This window comes from Mus musculus, chromosome 18 (assembly GCF_000001635.26).
Source record: "Mus musculus strain C57BL/6J chromosome 18, GRCm38.p6 C57BL/6J".
Lineage (NCBI taxonomy): Eukaryota > Metazoa > Chordata > Mammalia > Rodentia > Muridae > Mus > Mus musculus.
This window is the reverse complement of record NC_000084.6, coordinates 77,043,156-77,063,075: the sequence shown is the minus strand read 5'-3', so window position 1 is coordinate 77,063,075 and position 19,920 is coordinate 77,043,156. Positions and strand designations below refer to the sequence as shown.

General features: G+C 45.3%; 1 protein-coding gene and 1 long non-coding RNA gene across 6 annotated transcripts in view; both read left to right on the top strand.

The window, feature by feature from the left end:
- Positions 1–1,742: 1,742 nt before the first annotated feature.
- On the top strand, positions 1,743–2,584 carry Gm41782. The gene is made up of 2 exons (XR_877577.1): positions 1,743–1,987; positions 2,074–2,584. It is a non-coding gene; the product is annotated as a predicted gene, 41782 (long non-coding RNA).
- Positions 2,585–15,764: 13,180 nt separating this feature from the next.
- Positions 15,765–19,920, top strand: part of Katnal2 (katanin p60 subunit A-like 2) — a 71,283-nt gene continuing 67,127 nt past the window's right edge. For 3 of the 5 annotated variants that reach the window (NM_001368656.1, NM_001368655.1, NM_001368657.1), the window contains exon 1: positions 15,779–15,902. In NM_001368656.1, the coding sequence (NP_001355585.1) occupies positions 15,852–15,902 (51 nt within the window). In that variant the 5' untranslated portion in view covers positions 15,779–15,851. Of the gene's footprint in view, positions 15,903–19,920 lie in introns of all 5 variants that reach the window. The other 2 variants (XR_001782393.2, NM_027721.2) reach the window with 2 other exon arrangements.

Genomic DNA, 19,920 nt, shown 5'->3' with positions numbered 1-19,920 from the left:
CAGCTCTCCTTGGCAGGTGTCCCACCACTCTGGCATCTTCAATATTTTGGGGCCTCCAACACACTCCAGGCTTCACTTTCACAGCTTCTCACAATGGCCTCTCTGGACCTCTATGTAGGGACACCCCTGACTTATGCCTGGTATCAGTCAGCATCCTTCCTTAGCCTTGGATGGAGATTCCTCAAGCCCCTTCCTGTCTCTTCAGCTCTAAAGTCATGACCACATTGCAGAACTGCCGGGTTCTGTGATTGCTGCAGCTGGAGCTTAGTCCCCTCCTATTACATTTTACTTAAGCTTCTCTCTCTCTCTCTCTCTCTCTCTCTCTCTCTCTCTCTCTCTCTCTCTCTCTCTGTTTTTGGTTGGTTGGTTGGTTTTTTGAGACAGGGTTTCTCTATAGCCCTGGCTGTCCTCTGGAACTCACTCTGTAGACCAGGCTGGCCTCGAACTCAGAAATCCTCCTGCCTCTGCCTCCCAAGTGCTGGGATCAAAGGTGTACGCCACCACGCCCGGCTTAAGCTTCTCTCTAATTCCTTCTCACAAGTTGGAAGGCTAGCCGGGCGTGGTCTTGCTCTGAGGTTACAACTCCTTTTATTTCATTTAGCATCAGGCTTTTATCTATTTATTTATTTTAACTTTTTATCTCCTTGAGTACAGGACTTAGCTCCATTACACTTCCTGGTGTTCTTTTTCTTCCCAAACTACATTTATATGTCTTTGTCCAGCTTGTCCCTTTTCATCATTGCAGATCTGCATAAGAATAATTACTAATAACCACAGGACACAGTTAATACTAGGCTGTCTTGAAATCTTTTCTACCAAACCATTAATCCAAAACTCAGTTTAGCAGCTTGGGTTGGGTTTTTGTTGTTGTTGTTGTTGTTGTTGTTGTTGTTTTTGTTTTGTTTTGTTTTTGTCAAAATACATCAAGAATGCTCTCTAGGCCACTTGCTAATATTCTTCCCCTCTGAAGCCTCTTGAGTTGGGCTGGTCATAATCTATATTGCTCTTAGAACCACCACTGTCTTCCATGCTCCTTCTAGAATGGCCCATTAAGCCCCACTTAAACAGCTCAACTTCTTTCCTAATCTAAATTCCCAAAGTCCACACTCTACCAACTAGCAACATGGTCTGGCCTGTCACAGCAATACTTCAGTCCCAGTACCAACTCCTGTCTTGGTCAGTGAGATATTGCTGTAGAGACACCATAGCCAAGACAACAACTATAAGAGAAGGCATTTGAGTGGGGCCTTGCTTACACTTTTGAACACTCAGTCCATGATCATGGCAGGGAGCCTGGTGGCATGCAGCAGTGCTGGAGCAATAGTTGAGAGCTACATCCTGATCACAGGCTGAGAGACCAAGGGTTTGAAACCTCAAAATGTGGGGTGGTGAACTGTGCACAGACAGCCTGGTCTCCAGTAGAGCACAAGCCTGGAACCCCGGAGACCTGGTAGGTGGTGACTTCTGCCTTCATGGGACATTAGGAGTTCAGCCACACCTCCTGGGCCCCTGGCTCCTGTCACAGCTACAGCCCCCCACAGCCCCCTGCAGAGAGGTGTGTGGCCATCAGTCACATAGGCAATGCCCCAAGTCCCTGGTATTCTGTCTGGGTAGCCACTCCTAGTTACCTCCCCACTACTACCTGACAACAGCAAGGTAGCCCAGACCACTATAAAAGGAGCTGCTTGTCCCCTCCTCGCTCTCTCTCTCTTACCTTTTATTCTCTTGCTCTTACTCTCACCTCTCTCTTCCCCTCTCTCTCCACGTGGCCATGCCGCCCTCTGCTTCTCTACTCTCTGCCTTTCTACAATAAACACCTGAAAACAAACCATTGACTACCTCTTATCAGGATCCGCCATGCTGGAGCAACAAAGTAGATATATCTAACAAGCTGCGTGTCTAACCTCCCACCAGAAAATTTCCTTGTGCTCCAGCCACGACCACCAACCCAAGCCGCCTGAGCTAGCCAGAATCTCTCCTCCCCAAGGTAACCACCCAGAGCTCTCTCCTCCTGCCCTTTTTCCTTCAGCCCCCGGGCCAGAGTCCGCCCGAGGGTACCAATTCTATTCTCAGCTCTTCTGCAACCAACAGAGGTATCTGGGATGTCCGAGAGCGAGAACTTGTTGTGCCTGGCCTCCGTGCGGCCCAGGGACCCCAGAACTGGCTCTTCCAGGATGCCCAGTGATCTGTGATGCTGAGAGTCGGAGCCCGACTTCGGCAGTTCCACAGGGACCCCAAACTGTGCCCTTTCCTCACATCCAGAGCGGGATCCCGCGGCTTCTCAAAGTCCAGTGCCCACCTGGCGGTTCCGTGGGGTCCACTGTGCAGTCAGATCTCCCACATCCCATTCTCGCCCAGCAACCCTAGCTCCGAGCGGACCCCATTTTTTACTCCACACCCCCCCCCCCCAGTGACACACTTCTCCCCACAAAGACACACCTCCTAATTCTTTCAAATGGTGCAACTCCCTGGCCTTCAACTTCGAGATCCACCTGCCTCCTCCAGCTAAGTGCTGGGATTCAAGCCATGTACCACCACTACCTGGCAACTATTTGTTCTTAATAAAGGATAAATCATCTTCCTATTTTGTTATCTTCTTTCTATGCCTCTTTTACATACCTTAAAAGCATTCACTTGCAAATTTCTTCCTTTTCTCTGATTTATAAATACCATAAAATGGGTAGATTTAAAGCCTGTGGGAATAGTGGGGAATAGTGGTCTGCAGTATCCCCACTCCTGTGGGTGAAGCTCGGGGACAGTTTTAGGGTGAGATAAGATGGACCCTACAGTCCTCAGGCACTTGAACATTTGCTTCCCAGTTGGCAGTACAGTCTGAGAAGCATGTCATGGGGGGTTGGTAGGGGTATGTGGGGTGTGGCTTTTACTTTTCGAAAGACAAATATCATTCCTAGGTTGCTTTTTGTTTCCTGTCTGTGGTTTGAGGTTTGAGCCCTCAGCTATCAACTCCAGCTGCTGCACTTCCCAGCTGTGATAGTGATGGATTCTTCTCCCTCTAGAACCATGAGTTAACTCTATCCTTCTGTAAGTTACTTTGGTTGTGGTGTTTTTATCACAGCAATAGAAAAATGACTAAGACAGAGGGTAAGTACCAAGCCACCCTGATCTGCCTAGTAAAAAGACCCTGTTTCAAGCAGACCAAAAATGAGGAGGAGGAGGAGGAGGAGGAGGAGGAGGAGGAGGAGAAGGAGAAGGAGAAGGAGAAGGAGAAGAAGCAGAAGCAGAAGCAGAAGCAGAAGAAGAAGGAAGAAGAAGAAGAAGAAGAAGAAGAAGAAGAAGAAGAAGAAGAAGAAGAAGAAGAAGAAGAAGAAGAAGAAGAATATGAGTTTAAATTCCTAGATTCTAGAACCAAGCTGGCATGTTGGCACAGGTTTGGTAACATCATTGGTTAAAGTAAATCTGCTTTTAGGCAAAAATGAAGAGCCAATGAGTGAGCTGGTAAAAACAAACAAACAAACCAACCCACAAAACAAGGGATAAGTAGTTTGAAAGGATAATAGGGGCTCTTTATATGATTCAGCAGGCTAAGGCTCTGGCCACCAAACCTGACCACCTGCGTTTAATCCCCAGGACTGATGAGCTTTGATCATCATTGATCTGATCATGGAAAGGTTAGGATACCACAGGTCTAGAGCCTAACATCCTGTGACTATCAGGTGACAACACCTTTTGGAATGTTAACTCAGTAGACCACTGGGTTGTACCAACTCACAAGCTAATAGTGTCCTCAGATGGTGTATTAGTCAGGGTTCTCTAGAGTCACAGAACTTATGGATAGTCTCTAGATAATAAAGGAATTTATTGATGACTTACAGTCGGCAGCCCAATTCCCAACAATGGTTCAGTCGCAGCTGTGAATGGAAGTCCAAGGATCTAGCAGTTACTCAGTCTCACGCAGCAAGCAGGTGGAGGAGCAAGAGCTAGACTCCCTTCTTCCAATGTCCTTATATTGTCTCGAGCAGAAGGTGTAGCCCAGATTAAAGGTGTGTTCCTTAAACTCGGAGATTTAATCTTCTGGAATCCATAGCCACTATGGCTCAAGATCTCCATACCAAGATCCAGATAAGGATCTCCAAGCTTCCAGATAAGGGTCACTGGTGAGCCTTCCAATTCTGGATTGTAGTTCATTCCAAATATAGTCAAGTTGACAACCAGGAATAGCCACTACAGATGGTATCTAAAGTCCACGGCAGAGGTTTCCCTGCTTGGTTAAAACTCGTCTACCTGATGTTTTCACTGGTGTATTTGAAAAATACATACAGGCAAACTATTCATATACATAATGTTGAGGCTTGCCCAACTAGCATAGCTGTAGCCATTTTGTTCCATGCCTGCCAGTTATTGCATATTGCTGACAGAAATAAAGCTGGACTCAGAGCAGGACCATGCTGGCCACATACCTTCTTATGTTCTGGGTTTTTTTAACCTTAAGAAATCCCACAACCATAATTTCCACTTAGGACAAATCAGAATCTGGGCTCTGACCTGAATAAATACAGCCCTCACCTACAAAACTCATCGATACACAAGTGCACTAGGCAATATTCAGTAAAATATATACTTCATTACTGTTGATAACAATGAAAACAAACTCATGAAACAAGTGAATGGTTGTGTAGAATGCAGGGGATTCCTGAAAAGCACACTATTTATAAAACAAGAAAATGAATAAGCCAGAACTGTATGGAAGAGTGGACAAATCTCAGAAACATTGCTAAACTGGGCTGGGTATAATGGTGGATGTCTCTAATTCTAGGACTCGGAAGGCTAAGGCAAGAGGATTACTGAAAATTCAAAGCCAGCTTGGTGAATATGTGATTTCCAGGCCAACCGGGGTAACATAGTGAGACCTTGTCTCAAAAGGAAGGAGGGAAGGAAGGAAAAAAGTAAGTTATTTGAAAGAGTTGCCAACTATTTATGCAAAATTTTTAAAAAATTACACATTCTGTGCATCCATGCCCATATAACATATATGATAGAATTTCAGCAGCAGCATACATTATGAAAGATAATTATCAAAAGTGGAGGAGTAACTGAGTAAAAGGGGATAAGATCTGTAAGGACTGACTGGGGCTTACACAATATATAACATGTGGGATAATATGTATTATATGTTGTGGAGTATACATACACACACACAAATCTGTGTGCATTTTTAAAAACGGGGTATCACTCTAGCTGGCCTGGAACTATGTTGACTAGGTTGGCTTTGAACCCACAAAGGCCCACATGCCTCTACCTTCCCAGTATGTGTGTGTGTTTAAAAGTTGAACTTCATTTTGATGGATGATGTATGATGCGGCTGGCCACATAGCACAGCATACAAGTAGAGGTTAGAGGACAACCTATGGGTATAGATTTCCTCCTTCTACCATGTGATGCTTTGAATGAATGAATGATCAATGCCCCTCATCACTTATGATATTTGAATACTTAGTCACCGGAGGCTTAGGAGGTGTGGTCTCACTGGAGGAAGTACGTGATGGGGCAGGCTATAGACTTGTGCTATTTTCTTGCTCTCTCTTCTTGCTTCATGCTTGCAGTTCACTGTGACCCCTGGCTTCCGCTTCAGCTGCTGCCTTAGCTACTTTCTTTTGTTGTAACCAAGTACCATGATCAAGGTGACTTGGCAAAAAAAAAAAAAAAAAAAAAAAAAAAAAGGTGTATTTGGGGCTTACAGTTTCAGAGAGTGAGTCCATGACTGCTATGGCCAGGAGCATGGTAGCAGGCAGGTAGGCATGGAGCTGGAACACAAGTGGAAGGCTAAGAGAGCTAACTATGAATGGTGTCGGCTTCTGAAATCACCAAGAATCCAAACGTATGAGCCACCACAGCTGCCATGCCTCCACTGCTTTTGCTTCCATTCTCCCCCACCACGCTTCTTGTCTTTCTGGAACCATAAGCCAAATAAACTCTTCCTTTTATGAGTTGCCTTGGGTCATGGTGCTTCATCACAGCAATAGAAAAAGTAACTGATATTCGCCGCCATGTGGGTTCTGATCAAACTCAGTTTGTTAGGTTTTGTGCCTTTCCTGGTTGGCTTTTCGTTAACTTGACGAAAACTGGAGTGGCCTTGCAAAGAGGGAACCACAACTGAAACACATGTCTGTAAGACTTGCCCGAGGGCAAGTCTATGGGGCATTTTTCATGATTAGGGAATGGGGTGACAAGGAGCCACCCAGACCTTTGTGAATGGTGCCAATTCTGGGCAGATGGTCTTGGAGAGTCTATGAAGCAAGGCATGAGAATCAAGCCAGCAGGCATAGCCTCTCCATCAGTTCCTGCCTCTAGGTTCCTGTCCCGAGCTCCTGCCCTGAATTCCCTGGATGATGGACTACAAGCCCAAGCTTTAAGATGAAATAAACCCTTTCCTTCCTAAAGTGCAAAAGTCATAGTGTTTTATAAAGCAAAACAATAGAAACCCTAACTTGTTCTTTTGAGACAGAGTCTCATTGTGTAGCCTTGGCTGGACTGGGGTCTTCTGCAACTGCAGCATGTTCTCTTACCCACTGTGCCATCTCTCTAGTTGCTCTAGCCCAACTTCCAGGTGCTTTGTTTGTTTGCTTGTTTGTTATATGGAGACAGGGTTTCTCTGTATAGCCCTGGCTGTCCTGGAACTCACTCTGTAGACCAGGCTGGCCTCGAACTCAGAAATCTGCCTGCCTCTGCCTCCCAAGTGCTGGGATTAAAGTCGTGTGCCACCACTGCCTGGCTAGATGCTTTTTTTTTTAAAGTTGTCCTTGTTTGTTTGTTTTATGTTTATTTGAGAGTCTCACTATGTGCATCAGACTGGCCTAGAACTTGCTTTATATAGCAGGTTGGCCTCTAGTTTACAGAGATCCACCTTTTGAGTCTCAGGACTAACCATGTGCACGGCCATGTCTGCCTCTTACCTTGTTTTATTTGTTTAGATGGGTGTGTGTGTGTGTGTGTGTGTGTGTGTGTGTGTGTGTATGACTGGATGCCCAGCAAGTGCATGCAGAAGCCCAGAGGAGGATATCAGATGACCTGGAACTGCAGTTACAGGTGGTTGTGAACCAACATATGGGAGCTGGGGACTGAACTAGGATCCTCTGCAGGAGCTGTAAGCACTCTTAACTTCTGGGCTCTCTCTCCAGCCTCTCCTACCACCCCTCCTCTGGTTCAGTGGAGAATTTCACTTTGTAACCCAAGCTGGCCTCAAGACAAATGATTTTCCTGCTTCTGTCTCCCAAGTTCTGGGCTTATAGACATGAGCTACCATGCCCACTCTTTCCTTGTTCTCTACATTGTTCCAGCAAAATCATTCCCAATAACCAGAATAGAATTCTATCAGTAAATCACATGCAACATACCCTTGTTTAGAACTACATCAGTGCGTGTGTGTTGGGGTGTGTGTGTGCACACCTCTAATTGGGGGAGAGAGGAAGCAAAAACCCTCCAGCAGTCTAAAACAGAGAATCTACTTCCCCCACAGTCCTCAAGCTCAGAGTTTCATTGTCCTTTTCACTCCATGAGTATATCTACCTCCTTACACTGTTTTATTTTCTTTATAGAATTAACTACTCTTTTAAATTATATTAATTCATGGATTATAGGTGTAAGAATCCTAGCATCTGTTCCCTACTAGAATGCAAGTTCCATGAAGGCAGACTTTGTCCAAGTCTCTTTGCCAAAAACATTGATTTATAACAAGCATGAAACAATTTTTTTTCTAAATGAATGGATGGATGCGATTATTTTCACTTAAAAGGGGGGAAGGCTCCATCCAGAGCTCAAAACAGATGTGAGGAGGGAGGAGGGAAGGAGGCAGGGAGGAAAAGAGAGAGAGAAGTGGGAGAAAGGAAGGTCGCTGAGGTAGTGCAATCAATCAGGAAGGCTCAAACTACTGAGCACACCAGATTAGTGGCCGAGGCTGCCGACAGCTATGTGCTGGGCGTTTCCAAGCATTAGAACCGGATATGTTTAGGTTTTGGGTAGTTCTTCCTCCCATAGGCTCTGCAGACCGGTTTCTATCATGAGATCATACACTACAGCTAGGGCTGATTTGTCTGGGAGAAGAGCCATCTGTCAGTCAGGGGAGAAACATTTTAGCCTTCTGAGTTTGGAAAGAGCCTTTGAAGTGAGTCACACTGATGACAGGGACACTTCTGAGTGAAAGGGACAGCTGTTGAAGCTGCTCTGGTCACAGCCCTTTTTGAATTGTGTCCTTCAGTGCTTTCTGGAATAATGATTCAAATAACCACACATCCACTCCCTCCAGTAACATAAACTCCTTTTTTTTAAACCTGAGGATAATTTTATTAGTGGTTAAAAGAAAAACTTTTAGGTCAGACAAGGAGCCAGAGGAGGGAGTCAGAGAAGAGAAAGAAAACAAAAACTACAAAGTTTGAATTAAGCTGTCATGGCGGTCAGCAACATGGTAGACAAACACACGTGGCAGACATGATTTAAAGAAAAAAGAAAGAAAGAAAGAAAGAAAGAGAGAGAGAGAGAGAGAGAGAGAGAGAGAGGAAACAGAGAAGGGGAAGAAGAGAGGGGAGGGGAGGAGGGGAAGAGAAGGGAGGGGAAGGGAAGATGTGCTTTTCTGAGTCAGAACTTCTGAGTCAGGACTTGGAAAAGTGGGCAGAAAAAACAGAGAGCAGGAAATGTTTTATTTATCCTTTTTTGGTTTGTTTGGTTTGGTTTTGTGTTTTCAAGACAGGGTTTCTCTGGGTAACCTTGGCTGTCCTGAAACTCACTCTGTAGACCAGGCTGGCTTTGAACTCACAGATCCCACTTGTCTCTGGCACACTGGAGCACCAGGATCAAAGTTGTGCACCACCATGCCCAGCGACTGTTTTCTTACAATTTAGTAGAGGCTGGCCTTGAATTTAAGATCCTCCTGCCTTAGCCTCTCTCCAGTGGTGCTAGGATTACAGATTAAGAGCCACTGTGCCTGGCTAGCTGTCCCTGCTTTTTTTTTTTTTTTCGATGATGGGATTGAACCCAGTGCTAGTAAATGCTATTCTTGGTAGCATTCTTCTGAGCTACATCCCCAGGATGGTTCTTAAAGCTAATACAACAAAGGTTATTTGTTTTGCTGATGAATCATTCTAAATAATAATAATAATAAATAATAATAATACATTTTTGGAGGCAAGGTCTCTCCATGTAGTAGTCCTGGCTAACTGGAATTTACTATGTAGACCAGGCTGGCCTTGAACTTACAGAGCTCTGCCTGCCTTTATTTCTTGAGTGCCAGGATTAAGGGTATATACCACCATGCCCATCCTAAGTCAATGTTGTTTGGCTGTTGCTGTTTTTTGAAACCGTTTCACTATATAACCTTGGCTGGCCTGGAAGTAGCTAGGTCAGCTAGGATGGTCATTTTCACAGAGAGCCACCAGCCTCTGCTTTCCAAGCGCTGGGATTAACAGCATGCACCAGCAGCACACTTGGCCTCAAACCAGTCTTTAATGAAACTGGGCTCTTGCCTGGTTCCATTTCATCCCTGAACAGCTGAACATTTTACATAGGAAAATCAGTGCCCGTATGCTTCCTAGAGCTTCCTAGGGCAGTGACAGGCAAGAGTCCAACCCTACCCTGTATCACTTTGGACAGGACTTCTGAAGCCCACTTGTTGGGGTCCAGGAGTCACCCCACAAACCACATGAACACCAATCTTAGTCAGACAGGGTTGGATTATTGAACGCAAACCCTATGACTGATCGGTAAGGGCTGTAGCTCAGAATTTGGGCCTGAGGCTATGACCCTGAACATTTTTCTATGTCAGCTTATAAAAGCTAAAACTGCAAAGACTACAATAAGCTCATACACAGGTGCTGGAAGTGCGGCCCAGTGGTCAGCCCTGACTCAAGCCATTTTAGACATAAATTTATGTTGACCTTTACTTTGACATGAAGATTATAGTTATGGAATTTAAGATTATCAAGCCTCATAACATACAGAACAGGGTGTGTGGTCAGCATGACCCTGCTCTGAATCAAGTTATTTTTCTGTGTCAATGACTGGCAGGAGTATTACATCAACAGTATGAAATATCTGGTGGACTTAGAACAAAATGGCTACAGCTGTGCTGGGGGGCCGGCCTCAACATTACTGATAGGTTTTTCTCCTCTGGTATAAGCCAATTCAAACTGAATTAAAGTCATGCAGACCCAGAGACAGAGAAGCAGGGGCCAGAGAGAGAGTGAGAGCACATGCGTGTGTGCAAATGGACCAAAATGTCTGGACTATATAGTAAAGAGACCTAGGAAAGTTCAAGGTAGAGGTATGCCCTCTGGGAGGGACTGAGGGATGCTGGGAGAACCCGGAGGCCAGGTCCATCGGTATGTTAAACAGGCACCTCAGCCTCTCCTCCAGGGTCTGAAACTCAACTTCTACCTCTATCTGAAGAGGCAATCTGGTTCTGTGGTTTAGGATGTGTAAGAAAATGGCACAAGGAAGTGAGGTATGTTGGAGCATACCTGAGAGCCCAGCTCTTGAGAGGTGGAGGAGGAAGGATTGGATTACACAGCAAGTTTTGAGGCTGGGGTTGGCTACAAAAGAATGTTAAAAAGAAAGAAAGAAAGAAAGAAAGAAAGAAAGAAAGAAAGAAAGAAAGAAAGAAAGAAAGAAAGAAAGAAAGGAAGGAAAGAGAAGGAAGGAAGGAAAGAGAAGGAAGGAAGGAAAGAATGGGGAAAGGCCAAGGAGAAGGAAGAAAACGCAGTAACGTCAAACCAGCAAACCAGCAAGTGATATCTTTGTCTCAGGGCCATCAACTGTACAGTCAAGAGCTAAGTACAGAGGACCAGGGATATGAGCTGCATAACTGTCCACAAGAGCTTCAAGATTGAAGCACGCACAGAGAAACGGGGGGGGGGGGGGGGGGTGATAAGGTCAGCTCAGGAACTTTGGGAAGGTCAGGAAACTCTTGCCCCTCCAAAGGGAGAGGCTAACATTCCTTAGACCACAGGGTGGGAACCGACCTGCTGGTGGGGACACATTCCGCAGGACAGACCTTTGCCCACCTTCAGACAAGGGAAGTCTTTGTCACCTCTTTCCCTAAAGACTAATCAGTTTAAAGGGTGCACTGTTCCACCAATCATATTGTGCCTAGTTGCTGATGCTCTAGTCTGTCTCTGGAAACCATATAAAAACTTGCCAAACAGGCACTGGGGGTCACAGACCCTCCTTAGAGTTTGGGACGACCCCAGTGCACTGGAACAATAAATTCCTCTTGTTTTTTGCATTGATCCTGGCTCCACGTGGTTCACTCAGGGGATCCCCAGTAAGGTAAGCCTCCCTGGAGTCTTACAGTAAGAGTGAACTCTATTGTAGAGCCTGTCCCCAGACCCAACTAACCCTTTTTTAAAGATTTATTTATTTATTTTATGTATATGAGTACACTGTAGCTGTACAGATGGTTGTGAGCCACCATGTGGTTGCTAGGAATTGAACTCAGGACCTTCAGAAGAGCAGTCAGTGCTCTTAACTACTGAGCCATCTCTCCAGCCCCCAACTAACCTTCTTAATTACTTTGTTTATATTAAATAGGGCTCTTAACTGCTGACCCATCTCTCCAGTCCCTAAATATTCTTTTTTTTTAAGCATGAGGGTTTTAAGCATTGGAGAGTTAATGACAAAATAAATGAATAAACAAACAAATAAGGAAAGGTATGACCGCTCCTAGTTATCCTGGAGGAGAAAACTTACTACAGATGTGTGGGAGAGCATAACAAAGAGTCAGAGACATCTAGGAGATTGGATCAAGCTGAGCTGGGCCATGTGGGGAGTGGGGGAGGCGAGGGGGAAGGGAAAGAGAGTGGAGCCAGGTACAGCAGCCAAGAAAGGAAAAGTTAAAAGGGGGCAGATAGTCAAAATGGATATATAGAGAAAAGCCTCTGTGGGATAAGTAGCCCAGCCCCTTGGCTGAAGAGAGTGGGGTATGCTGGACTGGGGGGATGCTGGAAGAACGGGAAGGTCAGGTCTGCTTTGATATGTTAAATAGGCACCTCAGCCTTGTGCTCCAGGTTTGAATCTTAACCCAGAGATAGCTCAGTGGTTCAAAGCACTGGCTGCTCGCACAGAGGACCGGGCTTCTAATCTATGCATGCACATGGAGGTTAGCAACCATCCATAATTTCATTTCCAGGGGATCTGACACCCTCTGGTGGCCTCTTTTTTACACGTGCAGTGCAAAGATACACACGTGGGCATAACACCCATACACATAAAATAAATCACAGGGTTGGTTGCTATGGTGGCAAAACTGCTGTGCAACTATTGTGCTCAACCAATCCTCCTGCTTCAGCCCTTCCGGATAGCCAGGAGAGCTTTCGTATATAAGAGGGGGATTCTTAATTTTTTCTGTATTACTGGCTTAGTAAGTAATAAATTGATTTTATGCAATTATATTTATCTTTATGGGTTCTTTCATTCCCCTTCTCTCCTATGATTCTAGTCTAGGGGCAGTATTGTTAAAGGCCTCTGCAGCCTTTAAACCATGCTGCAAGTTGGGCACAGAACACTCAGAACACTGGGGCTCTGTCTGCCGTCCACTTCTGATTCAGGCCCCGACAGGCTTGCCTGAAGATGCTTTGGTTATTACAACTTGAGGGCAGGGGGTGCTGGCACCTAGTGGACAAAGGAGAAGGGAAATTTCTCTGTGTACTGGGACAGCCCACAACAAAGACAAATGGGATCCCAGACTCAGCAGCGATGAGATTGAGAGAATCTACCCAAACCTAAACAAGTCCAGCTCAGAAACCTTCCTGAGAGCAAAGTGCGTGATTCCTAAGTGCAATCCCCTGCACTTCTGGGTCAGAGACACAACAGTAGTCGCATGCATGGTGAGTTCAAGGCCAGCCTGAGCTACATGGTGACACCCTGCCGCAAAATAGTGAAGACTGAGGATGCAGTGTGGTAGCAGCTCATTGCTATTCGAGCATGTGCAAGGCCCTCAGCGCTCCATCGCTACAAAATTGAAACAAAGCTTCCCCAAAGGAAAGGCTACGATTCATTCATCTGCCTCGGCTTCTTTTTTCTAAAGTTGGCCCTAGTTGAAATACAGATGAAATAGATGTACTTAAATGTATTTAAAATACATTTTAGCATGGACCGAGATACGACTGGTATGCTGTTCACTCCCTAAGGGGTGAGGTGGGTCTAGGTGATCTGGGACACCACAGAAGGGTGAGCAGAGAGGGTCTGGTAAGGTCTTAGTCTAGAACAACCAGGGCCTGTTTCCTCACCACCTTTCTGATCTTCGTCCTTTGGTACTTTTGCCCCCTCAGAGGCCTCTTCAGTTGTTTTTATTCCTTTACAATGTCTTTCTTTCTTTTTTTTTTAAAGACTTATTTATTTTTATTTATACGAGTACACTGTAGCTGTCTTCAGACACACCAGGAGAGTGCATCAGACCCCATTACAGATGGTTGTGAGCCACCATGTTTTGCTGGGAATTGAACTCAGGATCTCTGCAAGAGCAGTCAGTACTCTTAACTGCTGAGCCATCTCTCCAGCCCTACAATTTCTTTTTTAAAACTACTTATTATTGTTATAGTCTGGAAAGGCCCTGAAACTCAAAATGTCACACAGGCTGGCCTCAGCCTCAACAGTGCCTGCCCCAAGTACTCAACACTGTCCAGTGTTAGGACTGAAGCCACATGGGACCACACTCCAACTCCAGCAGACTTACCTTCTGCCTCTCTTTCCCTCACCTTCTGCTTTCTCCTCCCCCAGACCCTCCTTATCTTAGGCAATAGTCTAGCCTGGATTTGAACTCATGGAGGTCCCCCCTCCTTCTTCCGGCCTCCTGAATGTCAGGACTTTCGGCATGGACCACCACACTCAGCTCACTAATGGTTTCTGGAGTGGCAAACCCCAGCAGCTTTCATTTTGATTCGCTCAGATCCTTAAGCTAAGGTGCTGTGGAATCACTGTCTATGTCACTAGGGCCTTTACAACTTGAAAGCTAAGTTACTCTTTGACCCATAGGCTGAAGACTACACGTCTGCTCGGAGACCTGAAAACAACATTAGTCTTAGAGCACTTGGGTGACCATGGGGATTGTCAACAGACAATACTATCTTGAAAGAATCTTTTCTTCTGACCAGTAGTTCTGAACTTAAAGGAAGGTTGCAACATGTTGTGACCAGGTGTAGTTATCTGTGTTTGTAGAACACAGAGATTTAAGGACATGATGACAAGCCCTAGGAGGTTTTGAATGGGAAATGAACATTAGCCACCAGTCCCATTAGCTCCTAAGAGAACCATCCTGTCCTTTGACACTTTAGGCTAGGCATTGACTTCTTTCTATGCACCAAAGTCCTAGATGGCACCCTTTTCCCAATAAAAGTCTGTTTTCCTTTACACTGATAACTGTCTTGTTGTTCTAAAACAGAGCTGCACATAGAATGTCCTTAGGCTCTACTCCAGGGCTGGAGAGATGGCTCAGTGGTTAAGAGCACATACTGCTCTGCTGGGGACTTGAGTGGTTTCTGCACCCACAGCAGCAGCTCACAATCACCCTTCAGGGGACTCTACACTTGTGGCCTCTGTGGGCACCATACTCAGTCACAGGCATACACATACACACTCACCTATTTAAAAATACTGGTTCAAAGCCGGGTGGTAGTGGTGCACGCCTTTAATCCCAGCACTTGGGAGGCAGAGGCAGGCGAATTTCTGAGTTTGAGGTCAGCCTGGTCTACAGAGTGAGTTCCAGAACAGCCAGGGCTACACAGAGAAACCCTGTCTCGAAAAACAAAAACAAAAACAAAAAAAACAAAACAAAACAAAAAAACAAAAAAAAAAGTCGCTTCATAGGGCAACAAAATGCAGCATAATGAGGTAGGACTCTAAATCGCATAGAACCTGTGTGCTATAGATATTTAATGAATTATAGGTGTTAGTACTTCCAAATTAGTGGTCAACAGTCTTAAACAGTGTTACAGGCTGGGTGTGCTTGCTCATGTCTGTAATATCAGCACTCAGGAGGCTGAGACAGAAGGATTGCCACATGTGAGACCCTGCCTGTTTCTCCTCCACCCCCCCCAAAGATAAAGTATAAAATAATGTTATCGAATTTCCCAAGTAGGAAAGAATTCAAAAGAACAGGGGTAGAACGCGTTGAGAAGCAATTGGGAAGTGAAGAAATTAAGACTAGTTCTTCCAGAATGTTCACAGTGACTGAGAGGCAACTCAGCCCAACAGTTAGAAGGTAATATTTTCAAAGATGGAAGACACTTAAGTATTTTATATCTAGACCAGGGAGTGATGAAAATGGCAGACACCAACGATGACACACTAAAGCTTTAACACAAGAAAGGCATAACGGAAAAGATAACAGTATAGTGGCTCACACCTGTCAATCTCAGGGCTATGCTGGTAGAGGAAAGAAGATCGCAGTAAGAGAGGTCAGTCTAGTTCAAACAGCAAGTTCTGGGTCAGCCAGTGCTGCACCATGAGATCCTGTCTCAGAAAGCTGAAAGCAAGAAAGAAGTGGCCTGGAAAGATGACTAGGTGGTCAAAAGTGCTTCTTGCTCTGCCAGCTGCCCAGACCCAGGGCTAAATACAGTACGAATTAGGAGAACCCAAAAACTGGCAAATCCCTTCTCCAACGGCTCTACTAATCATACGCTCGCAGCCTCTTGATTGACTGGGATTGCGCAGACTCTCTGGATCAAACGCTTAGTGTGACCTTGATTGACGCGTTAAAGAATCCGTCTGTGGCCGATGATTGGTTGGCATGTCTGGGCTCTGGCCAATCCCGAAGGGGGCGGGCTGGTTAAGCGTCCGATTTGCAGCAGGCACAGGTCCGTTGGTGGCGTGCTACTCTTCTCTCTTCGTGGTCCCTGGCCCAGTGTCTAATGGAGCTTTCTTACCAGACTCTCAAACTCACTCACCAGGCGCGGGAGGCGGTAAGGAAAGCTATCCCAAACAAGCAAAACCCAGGATTGTACCAGGAACTCTTGTTACAACAGGCAGATTCGCGACTCTTCAGTTGCTATGGCGACAGAGGCGGCCGCCCAAGTGGCGCAAGCGCAGTAGCTCTGGGTTGTCTTAGTGAAGGAGGCTGGATTTGAAGCAGGATACATAGAGGGGCGAACTGTGGAGGGTTTAGGGATGACATTGAACTTTTTGAAGCACCGCTGCACAGTCGGTTTGTGACGTAAGAAAATTGGATTTTGAAGGTCAGATTAGGCTACTGGTTGATGTGAGTTTGAAGTGTGCAAAATGAGATTGTTGAGTTAGGCTGGTGATGAATGCCATTTAATGTCAGCATCCGGGGCAGAAACAGGCTGGCCTTTGTGAGGTCGAAATCAGCCTGGACTATATACATAGCAAGAGTTAGGCCAGCCTGAGAGGATACATAGTGAAACCCGTCTCAAAACAAAACAGAAAAACAAACAAAAAATGGGATTGTTGAACGGTCTCCCCGCTATTAAACAAATAAACAAAGCAATGACCTGAAGGTAGAATTCTAGATTTACGTTCTCAGTTGTCATTACCAAGGCTCATAGACATTAAACAAGCCCTTCCCCTTCAGGGTCTCCATATGAAGTAAGAGAAAATTGACCGTGGTCCTTTTCAACGAGGGTTTCGCGAATTTACAATACACCCTGTGGTATCCTGTGGTGTGGGTCGTCTGCTACTGCCAGCAATATTTCCACAACAGTGAACATGAATTGAAAGCTTACCGTGTTGCAGGCACAAGCAGCAAAACAATACTGCGGGTACGGGGGTGGGGTGGGTGGGGGTGGGGGGTCCTGGGGAAAGATGAACACAAGGAAATACGGACATCTGGCGCCTCCTCAGGGATTCAGGGTGGGTCTTTTTTATTGTTTTTTTTTTTCCTTAAAGCTCCACAGGTGGTGACTGCATTGGGTAGATAAGGCTATTTAATCACTACCCTCCTGTCTTTTTACCTTAAAAAAAAAAAAACCAAAATTATTTGTGTGTGTGTGTGTGTGTGTGTGTGTGTGTGTGTGTGTGTGTGTGTTTTATCTGCGTGTATGTCTGTGCACCACCTGTATTCAGGAGAGGCCAAAAGAGTGCGTTGGAGCCCCAGGGTCTGGAGTTACAGACGGTTGTTAGCAGCCTGTGCTAGATCCTCTTGGAAGAGCAGCCAGTGTTCTTAACTGCTGAACCATCTCTCCAGTTCTTCTATTGCTCTTTAAAGTGCCAATAAAACCACACGCCCAAAACACACCACCTCCTGTCAGGCATCCTCTGTACCTTCCAACCTCTGCACTGCACGGTCCAGAAGGGGCAGGCTACCATGGAAACTGCTACTTCCTCACCCGGGCGTTGTTTAAGCCCCACTCCACTCAGCCTGAACCGCCTGCATGAGAATCAGAAGCACTGCCTCCTGACAAGAGCAGACCCGTGGGCTCCAGTGGGACTTGCTGAAACAGACTGGGAAATGGGCTTGTGAAACTGGCCTCGGAAACACACACCAAGCACAGGCCTAAATGGTTTCACACATCTCCTTGATTTCAGTTCTATCCATATGTGGGAAAAACCCAAACTCCTCGTAGCCCACTCTGCTCAGTATGGGACCCTTGTCTCAGAAAGATGCTGTATGGAGGGCATAATGATTGCTGGCTACTCGCTCCTGCATCTTTGTCTTTGTTTTGTTCACCGCCTACTTTCAACCTTCTTTGTCAACACCTATACCTTTTCCATCTCCCTGACTCTGGGATAGTGTAATAACATGCACCATTATTAAAATTGGAACTCCCAGTTACCTACAGTTCCTCACAGAAGGAAAACTTCAAAAAATGGTCTTTATTCTACTTATTTAACTTCTCTTTAATAGTTCATGTTACTGCCCCCATCCTGCTGCCCTAGGAGCCTTCACCAGCCCCACCTCAGTAGGCTTTTATCTATTCTCTGTTGATGTTGCCCCCCTCCACTCTTCACTGAACGTTACTCTTTGGCTGCGACTCTTTTAATGGATTTCTATTATACTTGGAAATACAAACTCAAACTTTGGCAGGACCCATGGAACACTATAGTGAGACAGAAAACTGTCCTAGAGGTTTTTGGTTTTTTTGTTTGTTTGTTTTTCCTGACACTCTCTACTCTGTCTCCCTCAGCAGCAGATACATTCTTTCTGATCAGAAGGTCTCCAAACTCCTAGTGTCTGTACATTAAAAGGTACTCCCTAACTGTAATTAATTTATTATCTGTTGTCTGCATGTAGCATACTCTCGAAAACAAGTTCTCTGAAGCTTAAAAGACAAAGAGCCAAGTCTTTTTTTTGTTTGTTTGTTTTTGTTTTAGGCTCTAGATGGCACCAGAGCAATGTGTAGCTACCCTCAACGTTGCATGCATTGGGTCTGTGCTCACTAAAGCAATCTATAACGATGTACTGTGCACAGGGATTTGAGGTCTTGAGGAAGGGAAAAGGTAAAGATGGCGGAGGTGACTGGTGCATTCGTTATAAAGAGAACTGGTTGTCCACAGGAATTGTGATCATCTAATCAAGATAGAGTATGAAGGTTCCCGGCATGTTTCCAAGTGTCCAGTGTGGCCCAGTGTGGTCTCAGGTTTGTCATAGGTTACTTAGAATAGAGAAACTCATGCCCCCAGTTCTGAAAAAGTGTCATGTATTTTAAGATAATTTTTCCCTCCTCCCCTCCTCTGCTTCACTCCTTGGCTTCCTTTTACCCTCCTTTAGGAAGAATTTATAATGGATATGTAACCTGGAAGTGACTCTAGGTATATGGGGATATTGTATAGGTTATGTGTAAATGCTATTATATTTTACATAAGACAATGGAGATACAGAGTCTGCCATTTGACACCCAGACGCCCCAGGACACCAAAGGATGCTTCACAGTGTGTGTGTGTGCGTGTGCGTGCGTGTGTGTGTGTGTGTGTGTGTGTGTGTGTGTGTGCGCGCGCGCGTGCGTGCGTGTGTGTGTGTGTGTGTGTGTGTGTGTGTGTATGTGTGTGTGTATGTGTGTGTGTGTGTGTGTGTGCATACATACTTGCATATATATATGGTGTATCTTACAGGTTTGTCTCTCTGGAGAACCCTGATGAATACAGATTTGTGTTACAAGAGTCTATGAATACTGATGCTATGGGTGCCTTGGGTGGCAGGCTTCCTCTTCCAGTATTTTAAATTTAGTGTTTAATTAAAGTTAGACTATATCCAGGGGCTGGGAATATAGATCAGTTGGTAGAGTATCTTCGTAGCATGTAGGAAGCCCTGAGTTCCATCTTCAGCACATCATAAGCTTGGTGTGGGTGTGGTGGCGAGTGTTTGTGGTCTTAGGAGGCAGAGGTCAGAGTGTAAGGCTCAGGGTGGCTGCCAGCCTGAGATACCTGAATGAGACTTTGTCAAAAGAAAGAAAGAAAGAAGAAAGAAAGAAAGAAAGAAAGAAAGAAAGAAAGAAAGAAAGAAAGAAACTACCAGAAATAAGGTTGAATCCAGTTTATATACCTCTGCTGGTGTTTGTTTGCTTGCTTGTTGGTTTTTCAACTCAAATATAAGAACCTCTGAAGTGCTCTGAGACCAGGCAGGTTGTAAGGAGCAGTAGCTCCAGTGTTTTAAATGTGAACACACAATTAGAGACAAGTAATGACTGGCTTAACGCCCAGGAATGGTTATGGAAAGCCTGAGCCACACACTCTTGTGGTCACTGCTGCAGATACGTGGCTGCAGGTACATGGGGCCCAAAGCTGGTTTTCCTGTATCAGCCCAGTCTCAGCTGATCCGGAGAGTGTCCTCTCCTCTGCTGAGGGCTGTGCGCTCTTGCTCTCATGTACTTTTAAAGACGTTTCTGCTTTGCCTAAGGTGAGCCTTTGTATTAAAAATTATTTAGTATGTGTTCAGATAATTGATGGAGCAGTTGACTAACTTTTAAAATGAGTGTTAAATGCCTTAGCTTTTATTAATTGCATGGATCCCTAAAAAAACCCAAG